General features: G+C 32.3%; 1 protein-coding gene, 1 long non-coding RNA gene and 1 pseudogene across 3 annotated transcripts; 2 read left to right on the top strand and 1 right to left on the bottom strand.

The window, feature by feature from the left end:
* The first annotated feature begins 10,628 nt into the window (after positions 1-10,628).
* LOC18612328 (lysM domain receptor-like kinase 3) lies at positions 10,629-18,528 on the top strand. Its single transcript, XM_018113794.2, has 12 exons — positions 10,629-11,390; positions 12,360-12,393; positions 12,514-12,518; positions 12,632-12,790; positions 13,265-13,455; positions 14,216-14,305; positions 14,895-14,988; positions 15,069-15,220; positions 15,307-15,398; positions 17,504-17,642; positions 17,917-18,015; positions 18,105-18,528. Exons 1-12 carry the CDS (start codon positions 10,745-10,747, stop codon positions 18,267-18,269), a joined length of 1,866 nt encoding a protein of 621 aa, XP_017969283.2. The 5' UTR covers positions 10,629-10,744; the 3' UTR covers positions 18,270-18,528.
* LOC148764535 (uncharacterized) lies at positions 18,377-19,880 on the bottom strand. Its single transcript, XR_016025678.1, has 3 exons — positions 19,744-19,880; positions 19,259-19,657; positions 18,377-19,095 (listed from the first exon to the last, which is right to left on the bottom strand). It is a non-coding gene; the product is annotated as an uncharacterized LOC148764535 (long non-coding RNA).
* Positions 19,089-25,015, top strand: LOC18612326 (lysM domain receptor-like kinase 3; annotated as a pseudogene). The gene is made up of 12 exons (XR_016025677.1): positions 19,089-19,882; positions 20,733-20,766; positions 20,882-20,889; positions 21,020-21,220; positions 21,766-21,896; positions 22,512-22,603; positions 23,192-23,283; positions 23,377-23,528; positions 23,608-23,705; positions 24,015-24,153; positions 24,370-24,468; positions 24,539-25,015. The product of XR_016025677.1 is annotated as a lysM domain receptor-like kinase 3 (transcript).
* The last annotated feature ends 413 nt before the right edge of the window (positions 25,016-25,428 follow it).

Here is a 25,428-nt window from a genome sequence, read left to right as displayed (position 1 = left end):
TCTTGAGCACCTTGTTCTAAATTTGTAGGCTATTTTGCATATGCTAAGCTACCATAAGGTCCATATCGCGAGGGGTGATATTTGACAAATTAGGAGAAGAGGGGGAGGGAGGTTTTCAAGAAAGACTTTGAAGAAACTTTGATAAGATACGTGAAGAAAAGTATTCAATTTCTCCGTAGTAAGGTTAGTTGCGGCATCTAGTCCATTAGATCTGAAAGGCATCTTTTACTTTATATGGTGCTTGTCTACAAAATCACTTGAGTGAGAGGTTGAATAAATTCAATATTTGTCCCTTTTAATAAATATAATAACTACTACAACTTTTTGGGTTTTGCTCGAATCCCACTTGCAATACCTTTTCTAAGATTTTATCTATACTTGTTCTAATGGGCGGAAATTAAAATATATTTTGTTGGACAGTAAACTAATATAATTGGGGAAAAGGTTAAGTAAAATTCCTTCTTGATTCTTCAATTAAATCATGACATGCGTTATAATTGTTGATTTTATGATTGATTTCACCTTCATCCTTTACTTTTTAACTCTTCATTAATATAATGTTCTGTACAAGAAAAATAATTGTCTTAATAATAAAGTAGACATGTATCTTTATATTCAATGAGTTACATTAAAATTCTTCCTTCTCCAAATCAAAAATAAAAACCCTTCGTTGAAACTGAGAGAACAATTTTAACAGCGAAGGTATGTTAATCAATAATCACCAATACCTTAATCTTATACAATATAATTAGGCTATAACCATGGATTTTATTTATTTAGTATCCATATATCAAAATTTGGATATCCATGAATATTAAATAACATAATATATGTGAGTACTTTTTTATATATCCAATTGTTAATTTTTTTTCTTTAATTTGCCTTATAAAGCATGTTCCGCATATAAGGGGTTGGTCCGTGTAGGCGGTCCCAATCAATGTCGGGATCAGAGACCATTCATATTGGTTTGGTCCTACAAATTTTAGATCGCAGATTGATCCATGTCTTTATAGGACAAACCCTGGGACCAACCCTACAGTCAGTGTAGGTTAGGATGACCGTAAATCTTATATTTTTTAAAAAATAATAATTAAAGTAATAATATTTTATTATGATAAATGTAAAGTATACTCAAATGCTGTATCAATTTATTTATTTATTGTTCGGTGTTAATACTTCGAGGGTCTTAATGTTTTGTTTTATATCGTCAGTCGCTTATTTATTTATTCATTTATTTTATTGTTTGTATTGAATATGATTTTTTTAAGTAGCTCTAGCTTAATAGTTAAGTTTTAAAAAAAAAGTTCTCTTTTTATGGGTTCAACTCTTATAATTTGTAAAAACTTAACCTACTTTTTTATATAATTTTTAATAATCATTAGTTTATTAATAAGAATCCGTCTAAAACTTGATCTTTCGATCCAAGGCGGTGGTCTGGTCCTTCAATCCAAAATCTGAACCGTAAATTCACTTGTCAAGTTAAGGGAAACAATTACTTCAGTATCATAGTCAAGAAACTAATTACTTCTTAGATAAAAATATATGTGAAAATGAAATTACAATTACAATCATAAACAATCCTTAAATATAAGGCACAGTAACTCTAGGAAATTTTTTAAAAATTAACCCAATTTGTATATAATTGAAGAAAATTTAACTCTTAACAAAAAAAAATGAAGTGCTATATTTTTTTTAGATACATACATATATAAAAGGTTATGTTTGAACGTGTGAGACTTAATTGTCTCAAGCCCTCCCTCTTTACAATTGGTGCAAAACCTCACTAGCCAAACCCAAAAGTTCAATTATCATTTGTCATCATAGCCATAAAATAGAAGTCATCATCACCTCTATGTAAATCATTGGCAATGCTTTACTTAATAATAATATTTTGGCTATGATCTGTTGCAAAAGGTTATTATTTATTTTAAAATGATATCTGTGTTTTTTCAAATTAAATCATTAATTAGAAAATGCTCGTTATTACTAAACTTATCAAATTATACTTGCTATAGCTTTATGTACATACATATGATAACACAAATTATACAACATAGAAAATATTTCTAAAAAAATATATATGTAATTGATTTAACAGTGTTACATAATATATAAATTGATTTACATAAAATGGTTTTTTTTTAATTTGACGAGGTTACATATATATTGCATTTAAAATTAAATTTACAATTAAATACTTTAAATATATTTCAAATAATAAATTCACGAAAGGGATTAATAAACAAACCAAATAAAACCATAATAAAGTTGTACTAAACTCCGATTGGTAGAATTTGAACTAGAAACCTAAAGATTTTCACAACTTTCTCCTCACCATTGAAATAAGGCCTCATAGACAGTAGTATTATTGTTACACCCTTAGTTCTCAAATTTTGAGTCACATATTAGTTTGATTCTTACTATTCAAAAAGTCACTAATTACTCTCTATACTTCCAATGTTATAATGAAAAATCCTTTCCGTTAGTGTTTCCATCTGCCTAGCCGTTAAGTGATTGTTAGAAACATGTGGCAACTCACATATGATGTGTACAAAATTATTTTGTTGAAAAGTATAAGGCATAATATTTAAAAAAACTTTTTAATTATTGAAGAAAATTTAAATAAGTCTTTATTACTTAATTGTATTCAATCAAATTTTGTATTTTTATTTTATGTCAAATGAGCTCTTATATTTTTATTTTAAATTAAATAAACTATTATGACTAATTATATGTTTTAATCAAAATTTCATTTATCATTTTATGTCATGTGACGCTGACGTGACATGTTGACATGTCATAATAGATGATACTATGACATATTGATGTGGCATAATAACATGACTATGTTATAATTTTCACCTTCCACATTAACAAGATATCTCATGAATATAAAATAACAAGTGATATTTTAATTAATTATAATTAATCAACTATTAATTATAAAGATTTCTTTAACTCAAAATAAAAGTATATGAGTTTGATAGAATGTAATAAACGAATAAAAAATTATTTGAATATTCTTCAATAATTTAAGTACTTTTTCGAGCATTATGTCAAAATATAATTTATTTAAGAGTTCTTTTTTCAAATGGGCCTCATGCATAAGGCGTTTCTAACAATATGTCTTTTCATAATTTTAATTGTTTTTAGTCAAGAGAATTAAAATTTGGACAAAATTACCCTTAATGAAACTGACCCATTTATTTGACTTCACGTCTCAATCCAAAACCTATTAACGAATCAAGTATGTTTAGGTTTGTATCTCAAACCAACTCATATTCTTTGAGCTTTCCTCGTCAGACTATTCATTTCTGGAGTATTCCTTACCAGAAAGAAAAATGTTTAAGCATTTTGAGTATTTTGGAATAGTTTTTGATATACGAAGAAAACCTTTAAACGTTTTGAGTATTTTTAAGCATTTTTGAATGATTTTTGATATATGAAGAAAAACTTTTGAACGTTTTGAGTATTTTTAAGCATTTTTGAGCATTCTTTGTCAAGTAGGCATATTCGTTAATTATGTTGTTAAATGGAATATAGTGTATCGTCTGAAGTTGTTGATTTTGTTAAATGGACTTCAGTAATTTTTGTGATTTTTGGACATTGCGTGATTAATTTTTAGGCATTAGGTGACTAACTTTGGACATTGCGTGACTAACTTTGACCATTGCGTGATTAGTTTTTAAGTATTATGTGACTGGTTGATATGACATTACGTAACTAATTGATAAGTATTGCGTGACTTGTTAGTAAGGCATTGAGTGACTTGCTAGTAAAGCATTGCGTGACTAGTTAGTAAGGTATTATGTGACTTAGGTATTGCTTAAAAATCAGTCACACAACGTCTAAAACTAGTTACGCAATGCCTAAAACTAATCACGTAATACCTAAAAATCTAGTCACACAGTGATTAAGTCACACAATACTTAAAAATCAATCTTGCAATACTTAAAAATCAGTCTAATCAATTTCAACTCCTCAACTTTAGGGTTTTATGAATAAACTAATAAATTCAAGAACCTAAAACACATCTTTTTTTTTTCTAAGCCATGAAATTGTGCATTTCATAAAAGATAGGTTACAAAACTCCATAACCCTCCAAAGTAAGACAAAATATATCCCTATTAGGAGGGCCTTGCTCACTCTCATTTTACAGAAACAAAATATACCCCATTTACAAAATATTCACTGAACAATTTCAACTCAAAATCTCATAAAAAAATCAAAATCTCCAACAAACATGCTTAACAATCATCCCAATCCCAAACACAACAAAACCGTGAACCACTATAAAACCCATCAAACATGCTTTACTGTTCCTTCTCCCTGAGCAAAATCGCTACTTGCAAAGAGCAAAATCGTTGTTCATCGCCCTTGAGAACCTTAAGATCCACCATTCAAAAAAATAAAACAAAATAAAAAAGAGTTTGATGTCATCTCTGCGCTTTGGATGGCAAGATAGATAGTATTTGATTAGAGAGTGAAATCGAGATTTAATTTTGAAATTTTTATCTAGATGGCAGGATAGAGAAAACTGAAACCATTTTAATTTGTCTGAAATTGTTTAGAGGGTATTATTGTCAAGTCATGCCAAAAATTGACCAAAAATGATTAAAATTATAAAAAATGATATTTTTGAATTGAGCTTACGAGAAAGGTTGTTTCTCATAATTTTCTCTTTATTTAATATCATTGCATTCATAATCCCTAAAGTTCAGGTTGCATATCAAATGAGTCCCCATAATTCAAAAAAGAATATATATATATATATATATATATATATATATATATATATATATATATATATTTTAACATTTGAGTTTATTTATTGTTTAATAGCTTTTCAACTTTTAATTTTAATCCCTCATATTGAATTTCATTGTTTAAAATTTTTAATGTTTTTTTATATTTTATACACACACATAATAACATAAATTTTACAAAATATTAACCTGATTCAATAAAAATCAAATGTTGAAAAAATCTGTATCTTTTATGAATTATGAGTATTAATTTGATATGAGACTGAAACTTTAAGGACTAGGGTGCAATAAAATAAAATAAAAATTTTAACATTGCAATATTCTATACATGAGTTGACATGTCAACTGCTACATGTGGCCAATTGTCAATTAATGGCTGGGTTCACTGAAACACTAATGGAAGAACCTCATCGTTGTAACATTGGAAGCATAAGAGTCAATAATTCAACAAACAATGTAAAAAAATTCAACAAACAATGCAATTATATATATATATATATATGTGGGTCAAAATCACATTGTGAACTTAAGATGAAATTAAGGGAAAATTAATTATACTACAAAGTCATAATTCAACAAACACAAAAAGTAATTTATCTTTCTTTTCAACAATCGTGCAAGAAAATAAAGAAAAGATAGACCTTTGGATGTATATAATTAATTATTGTAAAATAGGAATCGTAAAATAGCGGTAAAAATTGCTGCAAATACAAACAATGTCAAGACAAGAGCAATTCAAGCAGCAAGCTTCCAAAATAACAAACAAGAAGTTGATCAAACGTAGAACTATTCAGTCCCCAAGTTGTGCGAAGGTCCCTACTAAGAGAATCAGGAGCAAAATTCTTCAGGCCATAAAAGTCCCGAGCGAACACAATCTGCAATGTTGTCATAAATCTGGGAACTGGTTTTTGCATTAAGCGTGTATACTGTCGTTTCTTCCCCTCCCAAGATGATAAACATAAGCACTTGAAGCAATCCGCAGGATGACCGATAAGAGTGTTGTTCCTTCGAACCTTCTAACTGCCCATTGCAGCTCTTCCCTCCAAATTTTACAGGCTTGCAGCACCTGTCTAAGTTGATTTTGTTTTTTTCCAACTCCAAAGTGACACAGTGAATTGAATGAAACAGATAGCAGCCCTCAGCTCCAAAACAAGGTGCCCAAGGAGCAACGCAATTGTAAGAAGCAGCCTTGAGAATCTTAAGAGCATTCCACCAAGAACCTTGAAAGCGTAAGCAGATAAGTTATCAAGTTTATAATGTTTACATCACATTTCATAACCAAAGCAACAAATTGTATAGGATATGAACCCAGCAAACTTGTTTTGCTACTTGGGAGCAAATTAAGTAGCACCCCTGAGATACTCGTCTAGAACCAAGATCCCAAGTATTTTAACCTCTCCTTCCTTCCTTTCCCCTTCCTTTGTTTGGTAAGAGGGAAAAAGGACAGGGAAAAAGGATAGATTTGCAAATTCTTTTCTCATCAAATCTAATCTTTCTAAATTGAGAGCAAAACATATACTCTCTTTACTTAATTATTTGATTTATATTTTTACCCTTAGTCTCTTTCTTTTCTTTTATTTTTCATCTTTCAAGTCGAATGCAAGGGAAGAAAAATAGCTTTCCTTCCTCTCTTCCATTTTTTTTCTTTTCTTACCTTTTTTTTTTGGGTAAAATACCCTTATATCCTAAGTTTTGATTGAAATTACATGAAAATTTATTAATTTTTAAAATAAATAATCTGTCTCAAAAAAATATTTTTTGCTAGACACTAAGTCCAACTGTTAGTCAGCTATTAATATTTCCTTTAACTTGCTGACAAAACAAGGGTAAAAAGATAATTTTACTCTTAATTAATTTTTATAATTATTATTATTTTTATTAATTGAAAAAAAACTCCCCATGTGGGAGCATCAGAGCTTCTTTGGGGAACCTCGATCAAGCTCTCAAGGGGAGCATCGGTGCTCCCCTTTCTTGGTGAGTTGGGGAACATTGATAGGTGCTCTATATTTTTTTCATTCTTTTAAATATATAATAATACTTTTAAAATTAATATAAAAAAAAAGTATTTTAGTTTTTTCATAACTTCTGTTAATGGTATTTGTATTCTTAGGGTAGAGTGTTTATTTTGAAAACTAATAAATTTTGTGTAATTTCGATTAAAATTTTAAAAAATAAAAGTATTTTACACTTTTGTTTTTTCTATATTTTCCTTTTTTTTCCTACCAAACATGGTGTAAATGGTTTCAGCCTTTTAGCTTCTTAATTGGTAGTTATGGAAAATGCCCACACCTTTGTTTGAAATGTAATTTACATATGGACCTATCCACAGGTCAGATAGCTCGCCAGGCTCGTGGGCTTGGCCCGATTCAAGTCGAGCCTTGGATAAGATTTTTAACGATTAAGCCCGACTTGGTTCATAAACTTTTGTTTTTATCTTGTTTATTGGAATAATAGTTCATAAACTTTTTTCCATAAATTCTCATCAAATCCTTGGTTATTTTCTTATATACTTTCTATAATTTTTTATGGTATACTTCTACTTCTAACTGATAGTATGTTGATAGTTAGTATATACACTAAAGGCGCAATCAGAGCTAAATATTGTGTTAATAATTTTAATAATTATACAATGCTGGTAAATTTGTTTTTTCATATATTTGAGTTAATGTATCCACAATTTGACTTGAGTTATCCATTTAGAAAACAAGCAAGTCATATGCAAATAAATAATGCGATTTAATAATCAAATTGAAATTAGTTTGTGAATATAGAAGGTCAATATTGTAGTACCCATAAACTTTAGGAATCTATGCACTATTTAAGTAGATCATAAATTTAATCCTTCCATAAAACTCGAGATGCTCAGGAGCTGAGTTACTCGCCTAGCTCAACCTAATTCATGTCAAGCCTGCACCTGAATTTTTAGGCCTGCGCTAGATCAATGATATTATTGTGTTATAATTATTTTTTATTTAATTTTAATTTTAAAATATTAATATAACAATATTTTTTATATTTCAATAAAAATTTAATTTAAATGGACAGACTAAGCATAGGCTTGAGCATGAGCTCAGGCCTTAGACGTATCAACCCAGCTTGATTAATGAATACCTGTAATTGAAACTCGCATTAAGGATAATTCTAGGTGGGAGTGATTACATGAATAGCACTTGCATGTCAATAGATGGTGAGAGAAATTGTCGAAATCTCAAATCTGGAGTGGCGGTGTGACTTGTGACTTTGTTACCTCAATTCATTACGTGATTATGTATTCATAAATTTGTATTAGTCTCTGTATGCTTAAAGTTAGATGTAAAAATTCCTCTTTTTTTTCATTTAAATAATTAGGTCTTTTAGCATAAAAAAAATTCATTTTCTTATTATATTTTAAAAAATAAATAAATTATAATTAATATTTCAAGAATTTCAATTTTGATCACCTAATTTTAAAAATCATGTCTTGATTATCGATGTTTATAAAAGTTGATATTTAAGTTATATAGTTATTTTTTAAAAAAAGGAAAGGTTATATAGTTGTTAAAATGTCTTTACGTGTTAATTAATTGCGATTGTGACAAATAAGTTAATATGACCATATCATGTGATCAAAATGAGTTAATGTGAAAAAGTCAAATATCAACTAGTAATTTTTAACGAGCAAGTGATTCAAATAATAATGTTTATAAACGTTAATATCAAAACATTATTTTTAAAATTAATTAATAAAAATAGGTTTTTTTTTAAATATAAAGTTAAATGAATAATTTATTAAGAAGTACTAAGTGAGTCTTCAAGTGAATTATGTGAGAACTTTTTTTCAAGTATTGTCCTCTTTCTCCAAGTGCTTATACCTTGTTTCTTTCCCCTTTTCTTCCTTTCTTAGACAAAATAATCAAGATCCAGTTAAGCAAATAAATATTGTCAACATGAATTAATTTCTCAGCATTCAACAATGAATAAATTTAGTTAGATATATACATCATACAAGGCTAAAAGAATAAAACAAAAGAATAGAAAAGAAGAAGAAGAAGAAGAAAGCAAAAGTGAGATAATTTATGGAGCTAACTTGACAATGGATAATAATATCAAAATAAATGAGAAAAGAACCTGATCCCCTGATGGAGCTATGAAGACAAAAAGCCAAATTGATGTCCAATTCTTAAACTTCGTGATCATGTATGGAAGACAGAAATATTATAAAATATATATTTTTCTCATTATAAAATACTAGTATCTAAATGTTTATATCTTCATAATTTTATTTTTATTATATTTTGATTCAAATCCTCAATAATAGGGCACCTGATTGCAGCTGCCAGCCATTAGCAACCAACAGAAAAAAATAAAAAGCGTACCGAAAGTTCTGCCGCAGGCGGAAGAAGAACGGACCCAGTCAAGGCGTCAAACCCATCCTACCCAAACGACGTCGGAGCCACCTTCTGTTGTCAACCGAATCCTGTTCGTTAAGAGTTATACCCACTTACATCAGTACGAAAGTAAGCCATACTCGCGGTCTGTCATGACCCCTAATTAAGGAAGTGTAATTGACCGGTTCGATCTGTTGTAATCAAGGATTATATAGATTAAATTTTTTGGAAAACTTGATCAAATTAATCAAATTTAAAAAGAAGATCGAAACCAATCAAGGGTCAATTTGATTCAATCGATTCAATTTTCAATTAAAAAAATTAAAATTTTGTCATTTTTGTTTTTTTATAAATTATAATATTAAAATTTATAAATTTCATTTATAATTATAAAATATACAAGTAATCTAAATATATAAAAAAATAACATTTATTTTATTCAAATAAATTATAACATTTAATATTAACAACATCAATATTCTTTAAATTAACATTCATAACAACAAGAATCAAGACAAACATTTTGTCCTTTTATATAAGTCATTAAATTAACATTTAAAAATTTTAACTTTTAAATTTTAACATTTAAGGCTCAACATAACAAAAGTAATAAAATTAATTTTGACAGTTATTTAGTAAGTAGTAAATAGAAAATATTATATATATATATAATATCAAGTTGATTTTTTAATTAATTCTGTCTAAGATTTTTAAAATCGAAAACTGATCAAATAAATCAATTGAATCAAATTTTTTAGATCGATGAACAGAAAAAACTAATAAGATCAAATTATTTTACTCAAATTACATTCCATTTGATCATATCATTGATCTAATCCAATTTTGCTTACCCTATCTACAACCATAGTTTGCACATTTTGATGATTAAAATTCAATTTAGATGATAATTTCTTCTTTTTCTTTTTGCGGTTTATTACTTTTAAAAAGTGCAAAGTTCTTACCATTTCTTTAAAACCACATCATTGACCTTTTGATATGTTTGCTACTATAATAATTTAATAAATGGTACCGAAATAATTAAATAAGAAAAAAATTAAATAATGAAATAAAAAAAATTTAATCTTATAAACGGCAGCCATTTCTTTCAAAATGAAGCTGTAATCAATAATTCAGGAATTTTTCCATTAAATAATACTAATACAGATCCTTTCAAGTGACTATTTGTTTATATTTGTTGACCAGTTATTACCATCCGTGTCCGCAACACAGCAACCTTGACCGAGCCAGCGGGCGTCGCGGCCTCCAATGCTCTCCCCAAGCGCGTACATATACTTGACACACTTCCGAGCGTGTCGCCAACATCCCCAAAGACAAAAAACCGCGGGAATTTACTATAGGTATGACACGCTCAACCCTAACCAATACGACAATGACAATTCAATCAAACGATGAACAAATTAAGAGCCAAGAATACCCCACTAATCATTTGCCACGTCCTCATCACTTTCTTCTTCAAATATTTCTTTATCACCGAAATTTCAAACATCTCCAGTCAACGGTCTCCAATATCTTCCAACCTCCTCCAACTCTCTCCCTCTCTCCGATTCTTAAACCCCAAAAATCCCAATCTTAGGGTTTTCAATTCCCGAAATGTTACTAAAATTGATCTCATTTTTATTCTTTTTTATCTCAGTTTCCTTAATTTCAGTAGAATCAAGATGCACCAAAGGCTGCGATGAAGCCTTAGCATCGTACTACGTTTGGGACAATGCAAACTTGACCTTCATATCCGAGGTTCTTAACTCAAACATTGTACCTTCCTCGACAATTAATTTCGACACAATCCTCGCTTACAACAAACAAGTTGCCAACAAAGACAGCGTCGAGGCTTTTTCCAGACTCAACATTCCGTTCCCTTGCGATTGCATCAACGGCGAATTCCTCGGCCATGTGTTCCAATTCAATGTTAGGCCACGCGACACTTACGACAGGATAGCCACTGAGTATTATTCGAATTTGACGACGGTTGAATGGTTGCAGCAGTTTAATAGCTATCCGCCGACTAATATACCGGATACTGGGATGGTTAATGTGACGGTGAATTGTTCTTGTGGTGATGCTGCGATTTCGAAGGACTACGGATTGTTTATTACGTACCCGCTCCGACCCGGGGAGACTTTAAATACTGTGTTGACTCAGACGAATCTATCATCTGATTTATCGGGGTTGGTGCAGAGTTACAACCCCGAGGCGAATTTCAGCGCAGGGACCGGCTTGGTGTTTATTCCGGGCAAAGGTGATTTCTTAAGCATTTTTGTTTGATTTTTTGTTTTTTTTTTATTTTATAGGTAAGTGGAAATGGGATAATTTCTTGTAGGATTTTAGTGTCAAACGTGGAAATTTAGATATTGTAAGAGACTTAAAAGAAAAAGAAAAGTGGCAATTAGATGATTATTTGAACAAGCAATTTGATGCTAACTTGGGAATGGAGTTTAATAATTTTAGATTTGATTTTAGTGTCTAGCTTGTAATTCCAGATGATTATTTGCTTATGTAATTTAACAAAGTAGAGCTGTTTATGCCCATTTTTTTCCTATTACATGTGAAAGTCCAGTGGGCTCGAGTTATAAATGAAATGTAGTTTTCTTCCTTTTCAGAAAACCCAATCCCTCTCCTGATTTCCAAACTAAAAGTTTCAATTTCTGACAATTGGGTGGTTCCCTAGGAGATAGAGGGAAGATTAATAGAGTAGAAATTAAGCTTAGGCAGTTCATCTTGGTATCTTGATCATAGGCTTGTTAACGTTAATACTCTTCAGAGATTCACCCTATAGGAGTTGGGTTGATCAAAAAGAAAGTAGGAGTTGGGTTGATCAAAAGGAAGTTTAGTTGCAAACTTGCAGTCAGTGACTTTTTAAGTACCAAATTGGTAATTTTTATGTCACTGTATAAAGTGATGGGGAGTTTACACATTTTCTAAATGATGTCAACATTTGTTTTCACTGTCATCTAACTCATTTGGCTCACTATAATCATTCAGGTGATGTTTGGGTGTACTATGTATAAAAATGTTGTCAAATACATGAAATTATTTCATTTCTAGGTTGTTCTTCAAAGTACTCTGCGCAATTTATGCAATACGGTCAACTTATAGGTTTTTAAAGACCAAGAAGGGTATGGCATTGTGGTTTTTTATCCTGGTTATTATGAATAATTGTTAACTTACCTCACTAAAGCATTTTTTTTTTTTTTTTTATTATTTGCAGATGCCAATAATAGTTTTCGACCCCTGAAATCAAGGTAGCTTCTACAACTTTAAACTTCAAACTAAAATATCTTAATACTTAATTATCATTTGTTTTGCATTTGAATCCTTCATAAATTTTCTAAACATGTTTCTTCTTTCTTTCTGTTTTGCAGCACAGGTGGTTTGGCCTTCTCTGCATGTTGCTTTTGTGATTATTATGATATTGGGATGCTGATTGACTGGATTTTTTTTTTAATATTTTGAGCTTATAGCTTGCCTTTATATGAGCAGGAATTTCTGCTGGAGTTATTGCTGGGATATCTGTAGCAGCAATAGCAGTATTGCTGTTGCTGGCTGTTGGTCTATATATTGGATTTTTCCGAAAGAAGGTAAAGGGAGCAGCATTACTTTCAGCAGCCTCCCAAGATCCATCTGTTCAAGCTGGGAATGGTAACCCCCCTGCTTCTCTGTCCCCTTTCCCTTTTTGTTTGTTTATGAGATTTGGCGAACTAAAGATCACTTCACAAATTTATTGCTCCTTACAAGTCTTTTTAGACTGCATTGCCAGTTGAATCTCTGCAAACGCTATTCAAATAGGTGTTAAATTAGCAAAACCACTTGGCAAACTGCTCTTTATTGCAGAATGCTGTGTACAATAACATGCTACTAGTCTTCTTTCTTTTTTTTTAAAGTTCTTTGTTCAAGAGTTTGCACTTTACATCCTTGCTGAGAGCCAGGGCTATCATCTGTACTGTTCTTGAATAACTGCTTCAAAATTATCTCACACCTTTTATTTTTTTATCTATTTGTTTGTTTTTAGAACAAAATCACTAATCATGATTATAATTGTCTCTATTACTGATTGGCCCTTGCTCTTTGTTTCTTTTCTTCTCTATATTTCTTTTGTTGGTGTGAACTGTTTAGTTTCTGGAAGTAAAGAAGCACAATCAACTGGGGTCATTGCCTCTTCTCCTGGCCTTGCTGGCATTACTGTAGACAAATCAGTTGAGTTCTCATATGAAGAACTTGCCCAGGCGACTGATAATTTCAGTATGGCTAACAAGATTGGTGAAGGTGGCTTTGGGGCTGTTTTCTATGCAAACTTGAGAGGCGAGGTCTGTATGTAGTTTCATACTTTGTAGTTTTTATTGGTAAACTCTAGAAGAAAATTTTCTATTTGGTGCTTTGGTTATTGTATGTTTAGTCAAGTTATTAGCTTTACTTCTTGACTAAGTTTCAGAGACAGACTCAACATCTGGCATGTTAATGTAAAACAACTACGTTGCTAACCAGAACTGTGTGCCTAGGGGGAAAAATTGTAGATCGGAGAAGAGATCACTTGGACTTTTTGCTAATTAACGATATTTTATTGAGGGGAAAAAGAAACCTTTTCTAGCCATGTTCAGAGTTTAAGAGGATTGAAATTCAGAATGTCACTTAGTTTGAAGGATGTTCGTTTGCCTTTATAATTTGCTTGCAATTTTGGCCAATGTATCATGTGGATAATTGGATTTGGAGCTCAAGTCTGATGAGTAGAGTTAAGCATCTAAACAAGATGAGGGAAGAGCATAAAAAGATTCATATGTAAGAAAGAATGAATGACTCTGTTAACCATAGGTTTTTTTGCTTGGTTTATAGGTAAAATGGTGGTGCAGATACATGAATATGCTGTTTCCCATTTTAAGAGAAACACAACTCTGGTCTTCCTTGCATTTAAAAAAGATATCTGAATAACTATGCACACATGCATTTTTGTGAACTTGCAACTTACTCTGTTAAATACTTTCGATGGCTAAATAAACCTGCATCAATGACACATTGCCATGCCATGTTGGTTCCAATTGTCAGTTATTCTGTTTATTACCCACTGTGCAGGAAGCCGCAATCAAGAAGATGGATATGCAAGCATCAAAAGAATTTCTAGCTGAATTAAAGGTTTTAACACATGTTCATCACCTGAACCTGGTAATTCACTTTCTTTTTCTCCACCTTGGAAAAGGTTAACAGATTGAAATTGTGTTCAGTTTCCGTGAGTCGTTGTCTAACTGACATTTAAAGGGTGACATATCTTTGAGTGATTGTTTGGAATTAACTAGAAAACATTCTTGAATCTGTTCCTATCTCTGAATCTGGAGAACATTTTGTTAATATTATGCGTGTGGCATCATAGGCCAACAGCCAAAGGCCAAAATTAAGTTGTCTGTGGTAGAATGAGTCAGAGGATTCGTCTGTATCCACCTATGGCACAGTTAATTCATGCATTACTGCTCCTGTAACCCTTCTGTTACCTTTATGTAAGGTATATGATACAAATAATTGAATGAAGTTTAATGCATCTAGTTGAAGTGGATTAACCCTTGATTGCAGTTGTGGCTATGTAGGGATAATGAAACTTATTAGATTTTCTCAATCATTGTAACTCAATTTAGTGGCCTTTCTTTTTATTTATTAGTTTTTCTTCCTTTCTAAACATTCTTTTGCAATTATGACCACCTAAAGTTTTTATTTTGTTATTTATGTTTGAAGTGAATATTAATATTGACATCCAATGCAGGTGCGCTTAATCGGATACTGTGTTGAAGGCTCTCTTTTCCTAGTTTATGAATACATTGAGAATGGCAATCTTAGTCAGCATTTGCGAGGCTCAAGTGAGATCTCTTATGCAGAAATAATTTGTAATGGCATTGACTCAGAACAGTACTGATAGATTTATGTTGCTTATTTCCAGGCAGGGAGCCACTTCCTTGGTCTACTCGAGTGCAAATTGCGCTTGACTCAGCCAGAGGTCTTGAATATATCCATGAGCATACTGTCCCTGTTTACATTCACCGTGACATTAAATCAGCTAATATATTGATAGACAAAAAATTCCGTGGAAAGGTGACCTCTTTTTGTTCTCTCATCAGGTGGACTGTTTGAAAGCTTCTTGTAATTTCTGCACTGAATTGTTTTTAACTTTAATGAAGGTTGCAGATTTTGGATTAACAAAATTGACTGAAGTTGGAAGTGCATCGCTACCTACACGTCTTGTTGGAACGTTTGGATACATGCCACCGGAGTAAGATAAATTTCATTCTATCTAATTTGAGGCACTTGCTAACTCATCTGCTATTGTTGTTATAGACCAAACTTAAGCTCAAGAATGGATACTCTAGACTAAGTGTCCCATTGTCAGTAGATTTATAACTAAAGAGACCAATGATCCCATATACAAGTTAGCAAACACCATGATATATCTGATGTTAGCATCTTAAGTACATATCTGTTGGGCTTTCATAAATTTCTGTTTTGTCTAACTTAATGATAGCGACTCAACAGCAATTGCTGTTAAGGACCGTGTATCTGGTAATGGCCCCTCGTCAATGAATTTGTGACCGGGGGGCATCATATAGGGTGTGCAGGGCTTGGTTTGGATAATTCAATTCATAATTTTATAAATAAACTTAAACAAAATTAGGTATAGAAACCGAAATATACCATATCACTTTTGCTAGGTTTGATTTCTTATTCAGTTTGGTTCTTATTGGTTTTCTGAAAAACAAAGCCCTAAAAAACCTATCTACTCGAATTTAAATTTCATATTAATTCAGTTTAGAAGGCAAACCAATGTACTTATAACTGATTGTGAACATACCTGGTAGACACAGGCACATACATAAGAATGTCTTTCTTTTTCTGCAAAAACTAATTTGTGTTTATTATGGGGTGTAGGATGTGTGTGTATATGAATTTTGGATTTTGGTTTTGTTGATTTTGTAGCTAAGCAAACCAAAGTAATTATCTTTGAATTAGTTTTAAACCAAACTAAACCTTCTACAAATATGGCTTTTCTGTTTGAATGAAATAGTGAATGTCCCTGAAATTGTCCCTGACAAACTCCTAAGCAGTGCAATATTCAATCTTAATTGGGTGTGATTGTTTGCCTGCTTGTTTAGATATTGGAGAGGTTATAGTAATAACTGGGTGGAGGCCATTCAAATTGTTGGCATGAAATCCTGTAAAATTTGACCTGGTGCCATAAAACGTAATTGTCATGGAAGCCTTTAAATTTGTCTTGGTTATCACTTGTGAGAAGAAATAATTGAGTTCTTGCATGATGATGAGAACTCCGTATTATTGTTGTGGGAACTGGAAAACTTACCAGTGTATGGCTGCTTACTTGGTTTTACTTTCAATGAGCAATATTGACAGTAGATTTACCCTTCAAAGTTTATGGTGCTTTTTTTTTTTTTAAAGATTTTTACTTAAGGGACTCTTCTTAGGTCCTTACTATTGGAGGTTATGCTTCTCTATAAAAAAATTTCCTTGCTCATTCAAGCATCTCCTCAAAACTAACACCTGAACTTTTTCTATCTTATTTGGCTTGAATTTGCTCAATGCATGTGATTTAGACATGGGAGGAGAGGGTATGGAACATAATTCTGTGATCATATAGACATGATATTAACATGCTTTTAAATGTGAGATTTTGTTAACACAAAACATTATATCCTTCTTTTTGTAGTTTGGAAAATAAAAAAGAGTAAATAATGAAAAAATTAAAATGTGGTATGATGCAGAATAAATTTGTCCCCTTAGGTTTAAATTATGACACATATCTGCTCTGTGTTTTTTTTTTTTGTTAGAATTTTTCTTGACACCGTTAGCAATAAAAAATCTAGAATCTCTTTTTGTTAAATTAATATAATAATAAAATAAAAACCTATAAATTCTTGAAAGTAAAGTTAATGGTGTTAAGTAGACAAGGAATAGAAATAAACACAGGGTTGTTAAGTGTCAAATTTTAAACCTGAGCAACTTTAATTTACCTCAAACCAAATGGTATTTTTCTGTAATTTACCCATAAAAATATAATATCAATATTTGTTAACCTTTAAGTCTTAGGTTGCACTGCTGGTTTTTTTTTTTTTTTGGGTACATCATTGCATGGCTGGTATTATGGTATACTGGATTCAAAGCTAAATATGCCTTTTTAGTAGGAATTTAGGTGCAAAGATGCTAAAATCAGAATATATTAGCTCTGGGATAAACAACAAATTAGTTTTTTTAATTAGCCCCATGTGCCTTCCTTGCAAGTGGGTATTCCAGTAAGGAATTTTGCCATTTGCCTAACAGTTTGTGTTCATGTGAAAATGGACTAACTTTATTCATGCTTGTGTGCAGATATGCTCAATATGGTGATGTTTCTCCTAAAGTAGATGTATATGCCTTTGGGGTTGTGCTCTATGAACTTATCTCTGCTAAAGAAGCTATTGTCAAGGAAAATGGCTCTGTTGCTGAATCGAAGGGCCTTGTCGCTCTGGTTAATATTCTTTCAATCACTCTACTCCAATTAATAATAAGTGGTGACAGACAGGCTAAATCCCACAGATATTATGTTTGTTATAATTGGAATCTGATTTGAGTAAGAACAGGCAGAGCTAAAATGTGATGATGCAATTTTTTGGGTAATTTTATGAGCAAATCAGTTTATCACACATTGAGCCACTGTGGGGTTTGCCTGTCTGAAAAGAACTGCTCATTAGAGCCCTAAAGTACCCATGAGCATAGTTTAATAAGTGTTTCTCCTTCTGCAGTTCGAGGATGCTCTGAATGAGCCTGATCCTAAAGAAGGGCTTTGCAAACTTATTGATCCGAGGCTTGGAGATAATTACCCACTTGACTCTGTGTTCAAGGTGAGAGCAGTCTCCGAGAAATAATATGCTAGGATTTTCATTTTATGATTTCAATTTGACGAAGCTTTGGTGGCTGTTTTGATTTGCAGATGGCTCAGCTTGCCAAAGCGTGTACACAAGAAAATCCTCAACTACGACCGAGTATGAGGTCCATAGTGGTTGCCCTCATGACTCTCTCGTCGTCAACAGAGGATTGGGATGTTGGTTCTTTCTATGAAAATCATGCTCTTGTCAACCTTATGTCAGGACGATAGAGAGAATGCGTTGCAAAGGTATTTTTGTACGAGTAACACTACAGCCATTTCCAGATGTTTGTAAATGTAATCGTTGAGATTACTTCTTGATATGTCGCATGAAATCATTATTTTTTTTTTAAAAAAATACATATAAGACCCTTTTTTTTGCTAGGTGTTCTTCAAATATCCGATGAAAATAAAATCAATGTAAATGTAGGAAAATGGATACATTTACTACTGATTAAAAGTATGGAATTACTTTTATTATAGACCAAAAGCTTCTATTTCCCTTTATGTAGTTGAACTTGCTTTTGTTCACAAGAGAAGTAATACAATCAATGACGCTAAAGCAGCATGCCCCAGGAAATTATTATACTAGATACAATCTAAAATCATTTTAGAACCCTAACCAAGCTTCGGAGCTTAAAGACTTTTGATAAACTCAGCTGAACTATGCCAATTGTCAAGGAAGATTCTTATTCTAGATTCTAGTGAAGTCTTCAGCTTCAGAAACTCTTCAACACCTATTTTGAGCTTTGTTAATTAAAAATCCAACCCATTGCCAAAAGCAGAAATTCAGAATCTACAGAATATGAGATTCATAAGGCTATCATACATATAACCAGATGAAACCCGTCGTTCCAGTTTTATCTCTACTCGGAAACTTCTCGCCGGTTTCCAGGGTCTCTTTCAAATACTGGTCTTACCTCTTCCATCCAGAAGACTTCATCATCAGTCCAGTTATTAGTCGACTGAGTTGCACTTTCTGACTTCCATTTCTCAAATTTGGGCGTCTGTTTGGGGCTAGAGCGGACCCTACACGACTTTCCTCAATGTGGAAGAGCTGGAACAGAAACCAATCAATGATAAGAAACTTGGTGGAAGTAAACGCTTATCACAAACCAAAGCACAGAAATTCGTTTAAACTTTTAAACGAAGATCAAAGAACCAAGGTTACTTCACCACTAACAGAGAAGAAAAGATGACTCTACTAAGATTTAGCTTGCCTTTTCAATGTTTGTTCTTCGTCTCGCTTTCCATTACCGTAATAGAATCAAAATGCAAGAAAGGGTGTGACTTAGCATTAGCGTCCTACTACGCTTGGGAAAACACAAACGTAACCTTCATATCCGAGGTTTTGCATTCCCAACTTGTACCAAAAGGCGTGGCCGATGCCATCCTGGATTTCAACAAGCAAGTGGAAGGCGAAGATAGGCTCAAAGCTTTTACCAGGGTCAACGTGCCCTTCCCTTGTGACTGCATCAACGGTGAATTCCTTGGCCACGTGTTCGAGTACGAGGTTAAGTCCGGCGACACCTACGAGAAAATCGCCAGTTTGTACTACTCCAACTTGACCACGGTTGAGTGGTTGCAGCGGTCTAACACGTATGAAGCCGATGAGATGGCTGAAAATGATAAGATGAATGTGACTGTGAATTGTTCATGCGGTGATACTTCTGTTTCAAAGAATTACGGGTTGTTTATCACCTACCCGCTTCTACCCGGCGAGACTTTGGAAGCTGTGCTGACTCAGACCAATCTTTCCCAGGATGTTGGAGTGTTGGTGCAGAGTTACAACGAGGGGGTGAATCTTAGCGGAGGGGATGGTTTGATTTTTGTTCCAGGCAAAGGTGACTTTCTTCTGTTGCAAGCAAGGTTTTTAAGTTGATTTGGTGTTTTTTGTTACTTAATGTTATATAATTAATTAATAATTTTAATAATTATTTAATAGTTTAATTATTAAAGATATAATATTTAAAAATCATTAATAATTAAATATTTATATAATTTAATTATGTAATAATTATTCAATGGATTCCATTATTTAATAATTTAATAATTTATTAATATTAATAATGTTCTAATAATATAATATTTCACTGTTATTTATTAATATTGTTATAATGATGATTAAATAATATTATTGAACACTAGTAAAAAATTTTAATATTATTTATTAATATAATTTTTTACTCTAAACTAATTATTTTTCGTCATATGAAACAATTTAATATTAAAATTTTTTTATTAAATAATATAACTATAAAATAAATAAAAATAATCACTATTGTAATTACATAATAAAATTTAATATACTAAATAATATTGCATGTTTTACATAATTATAGCATTTAATAATAAATTATTTAATATTTTATATATATTCTAATATTAATATTTAAATGATGTAAATGATCATATAATTAAATAACAACATTAGATGATAGTAAATAGTATTATTTTAATACTACTATTTAAATAATGTAAATTTTAATTATTTCATACATTGTATGTTTATTTAATTCTTAAAATTTTTTTCGTATATTGAATTATTATGTTTGCAACTATTTTCAATTTTTATTTCTAGCGTATATTGCTATTATTGAATTATTAGCCTAATCTTGTTTCTAATATTCTAGATCTTGAGTGTTTATGTATTGCTCTCAACTTGTTTCACCAAAGTTTTACTTCTATTTACAGATGCAAGTGGTAATTATCGACCCCTGAGGTCAAGGTAGCATCCATTATTCTAGTCTTCAAGTGGTTAAATTTATTAGTATGTCTTATTCTTGCATCTAAGCACCCTCATAAATTTCCTAAGTATATTTTCCGTTCCTTCAATTTTGCAGCGCAGGTGGTTGCCTTCTCTCTGAATGTTGGTTTTCTGAGGATTATCTGTACTTGTATATTGGCATGCTGAAGCTCTAAACTCAAACCTCGATCGTATACTTTGAGCTCATAGCTTCCTTTATATGTATGTTCAGTAGGACTATCTGGTATGGTTGTTGCTGGGATATCTTCGGCAGTAGTAGCTGGATTCCTACTACTGGCTACAGGTGTTCTATATTTTGGCTTTTATCAGAAGAAGAAGCTGAAGTGGGCAATGTTTCCCTCTACATCACCCAAAATTCTACCTGCTCAAGCTGGGGATGGTACATTTTCTCTGTCCCCCTCACCCAGTTTTCTCTGTCCACTTTCCCCTTATGTTTGTTTGATGAGTTAGGAATTGAAGAACGCTACACAAATTTACTGCTTTTTACAAGTATTGAATCACTTGTTATCCATTTTGAATGAATAGATGATTAATTATCACAAGGACTGGTTTTTAGTACCCATTGGGGCAGAGCAATATATCATGCTTTTAGTAGGTCCTCATTCCTAAAGTTCTCCTTCCAGAAGGTCGCAAGTCGCAACTTCACATCCTCACTGAGTGCCAGGACTATCATCTCTACCTGCTCTAGGCTAAATGGTTCAACTTGTTCCCACAATGAAGAATGCTCTTATAGAATCATTGTGTTCTTAGCATCTTTTTTCTTTGGTTCTTTTTCCTTTTCAAGAACAGAATCATTAGATGTCTCCAGTAGATGATAATTTTTTTTTTGGAAAGATCAAGTAGATGATTATTGACATAATTTCAATTACTGATTCGTTCCTCTTCCCTTTTTTCTTCTTTAACCCCTTTGGGGTGGTTGGGGGCGTTTAGCTCCTAGCAGTAAAGCAAATGGCCATAAAGACAATATCATAGACACATCAGTTGAGTTCTCGCATGAAGAACTTGCCCAAGCTACTAACAGTTTCAGTCTGACACACAAGGTTGGTGAAGGGGGCTTTGGGGCTGTTTACTATGCAGAGCTAAGAGGCCAGGTCGGTAGTTGCAAGCATTTGTTATTTGTTATTCGTAAATTGTTGAAGAATGTTCTGTATATGATGTTTTGGGTTATTGTACATGAGTTATAATTGCTTCTTGGCTGAGTTCCAGAAAAAGACAGTACATGTCACCAGCATTAGTCATGTTTGGAGAAAATTCGTGAAAGAATGAGTTCCATCCTTTTAAATTGGGATGGTAAATACTTGAATATCTTACCATTTGAGGATCATAGCTTTCCTTTCTTTTGTGAAACATGAAACATGTTTGCTTTCATTTTCCCTATGCCCTTACTTGTTAATGCTGACTGTGGATGAGACATGAGCATACTAGTTCTGAACCATCACCGGAACTTGGACTTGGACCCAATTTTTTCACAGACCTCTTTAACTGGTGGCAGCACCTAGCTTGAACTCCTCAAAAGCCAAAATTTTTTCCCCTATAAAAAACTCGTTTCTCAGCCAAAAAAACAAAATGTTTTCGACTTTTTCCAATTCAACAATATCCAACATCGTCAAGCCAAAGAAGAAAAACAAATGGTATGTTCCTTTCATATGTCAGTTACATGTGTTCTTTTCCATAACCATAATACTCCTTTATTACTTGCTATGCAGAAAGTGGCAATCAAGAAGATGGGTATGCAAGCATCAAAGGAATTTCTAGCTGAACTTAAGGTTTTGACACGTGTTCATCATCTGAACCTGGTAATACACTTTCCTGAATGCAGTTGTCTTCGGCTTTTGGAAGCTTATAGCAAACTGAAATCTTGAAAGGGGACCTATTTTTAAGACTAATTGTTTGGTATTTAACTAAAACGCATATCTTTAAATACTTGTACCAGAAAATTAATAAATGCTGTCATTTCTATCTTCCAATCTGGAGAAAATTTTTGTCATATTATATGCGGAGACCTCATTGATCTGCTAGAGATCAATTCTACTGTTCTCTGCTGTCTTGATGAGGATAGGAAAAATCTGCATTCATCAATGGCACGACATATAAATGTGTCACTGCATTACGTTAGTTTAACAGGGCTAATTTAATAGAAATAATCGAATGAAGTTCCAGTTATCTTGGTGAGTGGATTCTCAATGAGTTAACTGCCTTTTGCATATGTCGCAGCATTCCACAAGTCGTGGAGTACTAGACCTTAGACCATTTTAAATGAAACTTCATAGCCTTACCTTTCTTACTTTCTAGAAATTCTTTTGCATTAACAATAACCTTTGAAAGGTTTTATATATGTTAATTATCAAGGAAGTATATATTATTCAGTGATATTTCCAATGTATGTTCGTTTAATTGGATACTGTGTTGAAGGTTCTCTTTTCCTTGTCTACGAGTACATTGAGAATGGCAATCTAAGCCAACATTTGCATGGCTCAGGTGAGGATGATTCTGCCTAAATCATTGCTAAATTGCTAATGGTAATAGCAGTGACTTAGAACAGCACTGATGGTTATGATTGTCCATTTCCAGGGAAAGACCCACTTCCTTGGTCCACTCGTGTGCAAATTGCACTTGACTCAGCAAGAGGTCTCGAGTATGTTCATGAGCATACTGTTCCTGTTTATATTCACCGTGACATTAAATCAGCCAATATATTGATAGACAAAAAATTCCATGGAAAGGTTAGAGTTTTCTATCTATCATCCGGTAGACCATCCTGAAGTTTCTTCTGATCATGGTGCTGTATCCCTTTGACTGCAGGTTGCAGACTTTGGATTGGCAAAAATGTTCCCTAAAGCTGGAAGAGCAGCATTGTTACCCACTCGCCTAGTAGGAACATTTGGATACATGGCACCAGAGTAAGATAACTGTGATTTTCACTAACCTAAGGCAACGGCAAATGAATTAATAATAATAGTTAAGGACCATACATATTTGGCATCCAACAGGTCTTCCCTGATGAAATAGATTTACATGGCTAACAAGGCAGCTTGGTTATTAAGTGAGCATACAAACACATGCACGTTGTCATACACGGATGCGCAGGCACACACATATACTATCTTATTTAAATTCCATTCCTAGCACACATTCAATCTGACACCAAATAGTACGTGTATGCATTCTGGTTAATTATAACATGAACTGAGCTTTTACCATGGGTGCAGGTATGCTCGATTTGGTGAAGTTTCGCCTGAAGTGGATGTCTATGCCTTTGGCGTTGTCGTCTATGAGCTCATTTCTGCCAAAGCAGCTATAGTCAAGACAAATGATTCTGCTGTCGGATCAAAGGGCCTTGTTGCTCTGGTTAATGTTCTTTCAATCCCTATGCTCCAATTGATAAAAATAGTGAAAAGAAGATAAAATATTAAGAAATTTCAGATGTGTTCAAGCTCTAATGTGATTTTAACTAGAAGGGAAAATTGAAAATGCAAGTCTACACTATCCTGAAAGGAATTCCATAAGCATTGGGATAATTCGATTTTTTTTTTTTTTTTGTTTTTGGTTCTTCTGGTTCTGCAGTTTGAGAATGTTCTTAACCAACCTGATCCTATGCAAGATCTTTGCAAACTCATTGATCCAAGGCTTGGGGATAATTATCCAGTTGACTCAGTCCTCAAGGTCAGAACAATTAATTGCTAAAGAAGTGTTAGATAATTAAGTTTATAGATTTGTATGATTGTGATGGCAGATGGCTCAGCTTGCAAAAGCGTGCACAGAGGAGAATCCTAAGTTACGACCAAGTATGAGATCAATTGTGATTGCCTTAACCATTCTTTCATCTTCAACACAATAATGGAATGTTGATTCTTTCTATGAAGATCAAGCTCTTCTAAACCTTACAACTGCACAATGACAAAAAAAAGTGTTGCTTATCATCAATAATTCATTGTATGAGGTGAATTTCATGTGTTAAAAGGTGGTTGATAACTAAATATTTCAATAGAATTAGAATTAACCAGTTGTAACCAATCTCTCTTTATCGACACAATGGGTTTACTTTTTTATATGCTGCAGTGCCATAAATTTCTTAGGCCCATGGGACAAAATTTGTGAAAGAATGAGTTACATCCTTTCAGATTGCGATGATAAGCACTTGAACATGGATATTTTGCTAACTAATAATTTCACTAGTGTGGAACTGCAGCCACCATAACTTTTCAGTTAATGTTTGACATTAGTCTGCCAATTATTAATTAGCTTGCAAATGTGGCTACTGTGTGAAACTCAGGCACGATGTTAGACTAGTTAAGATGACTGTATAAGGCTTACTTCAGTAGAGTTAAGCAATGAGCAGCAACATTGGAGAAGTGAATGGCAAAATCAATAAGAAATTAAATAATTACTGTGATAAAAAGGTTGAATCAAAGGGTGAATTTTACAGTAAAGCTAATTTTACTGTAAAGTTAATTAATATAATTTTTTAAAAAATAAAAACCTGTTTAATAAGTTAACAATATAACTAATTTATAAACTTATCTATTTTATGTTAACAGCATAAACAATTTTTAAATTTATCGATTTTATTTTTATTCTATTTTTCACATTAAAATATAAAAATATTATTTTTTTTGATATTAA

The sequence above is a fragment of the Theobroma cacao genome, chromosome 1 (genome assembly GCF_053813885.1).
Source record: "Theobroma cacao isolate CCN51 chromosome 1, ASM5381388v1, whole genome shotgun sequence".
Taxonomy (NCBI): Eukaryota; Viridiplantae; Streptophyta; class Magnoliopsida; order Malvales; family Malvaceae; genus Theobroma; species Theobroma cacao.
Note: the sequence above shows the minus strand (reverse complement) of the source record. Positions and strands in the feature narration are given on the sequence as shown.

Excerpts from the sequence above, each read along its gene's own strand:
- LOC18612328 (XM_018113794.2), top strand. The coding sequence starts at position 10,745 with ATGTTACTAAAATTGATCTCATTTTTATTCTTTTTTATCTCAGTTTCC. Across the intron at positions 14,306-14,894 it reads ATGTTCATCACCTGAACCTG|GTGCGCTTAATCGGATACTG; the intron begins GTAATTCACTTT and ends CATCCAATGCAG. Across the intron at positions 15,399-17,503 it reads TTTGGATACATGCCACCGGA|ATATGCTCAATATGGTGATG; the intron begins GTAAGATAAATT and ends GCTTGTGTGCAG.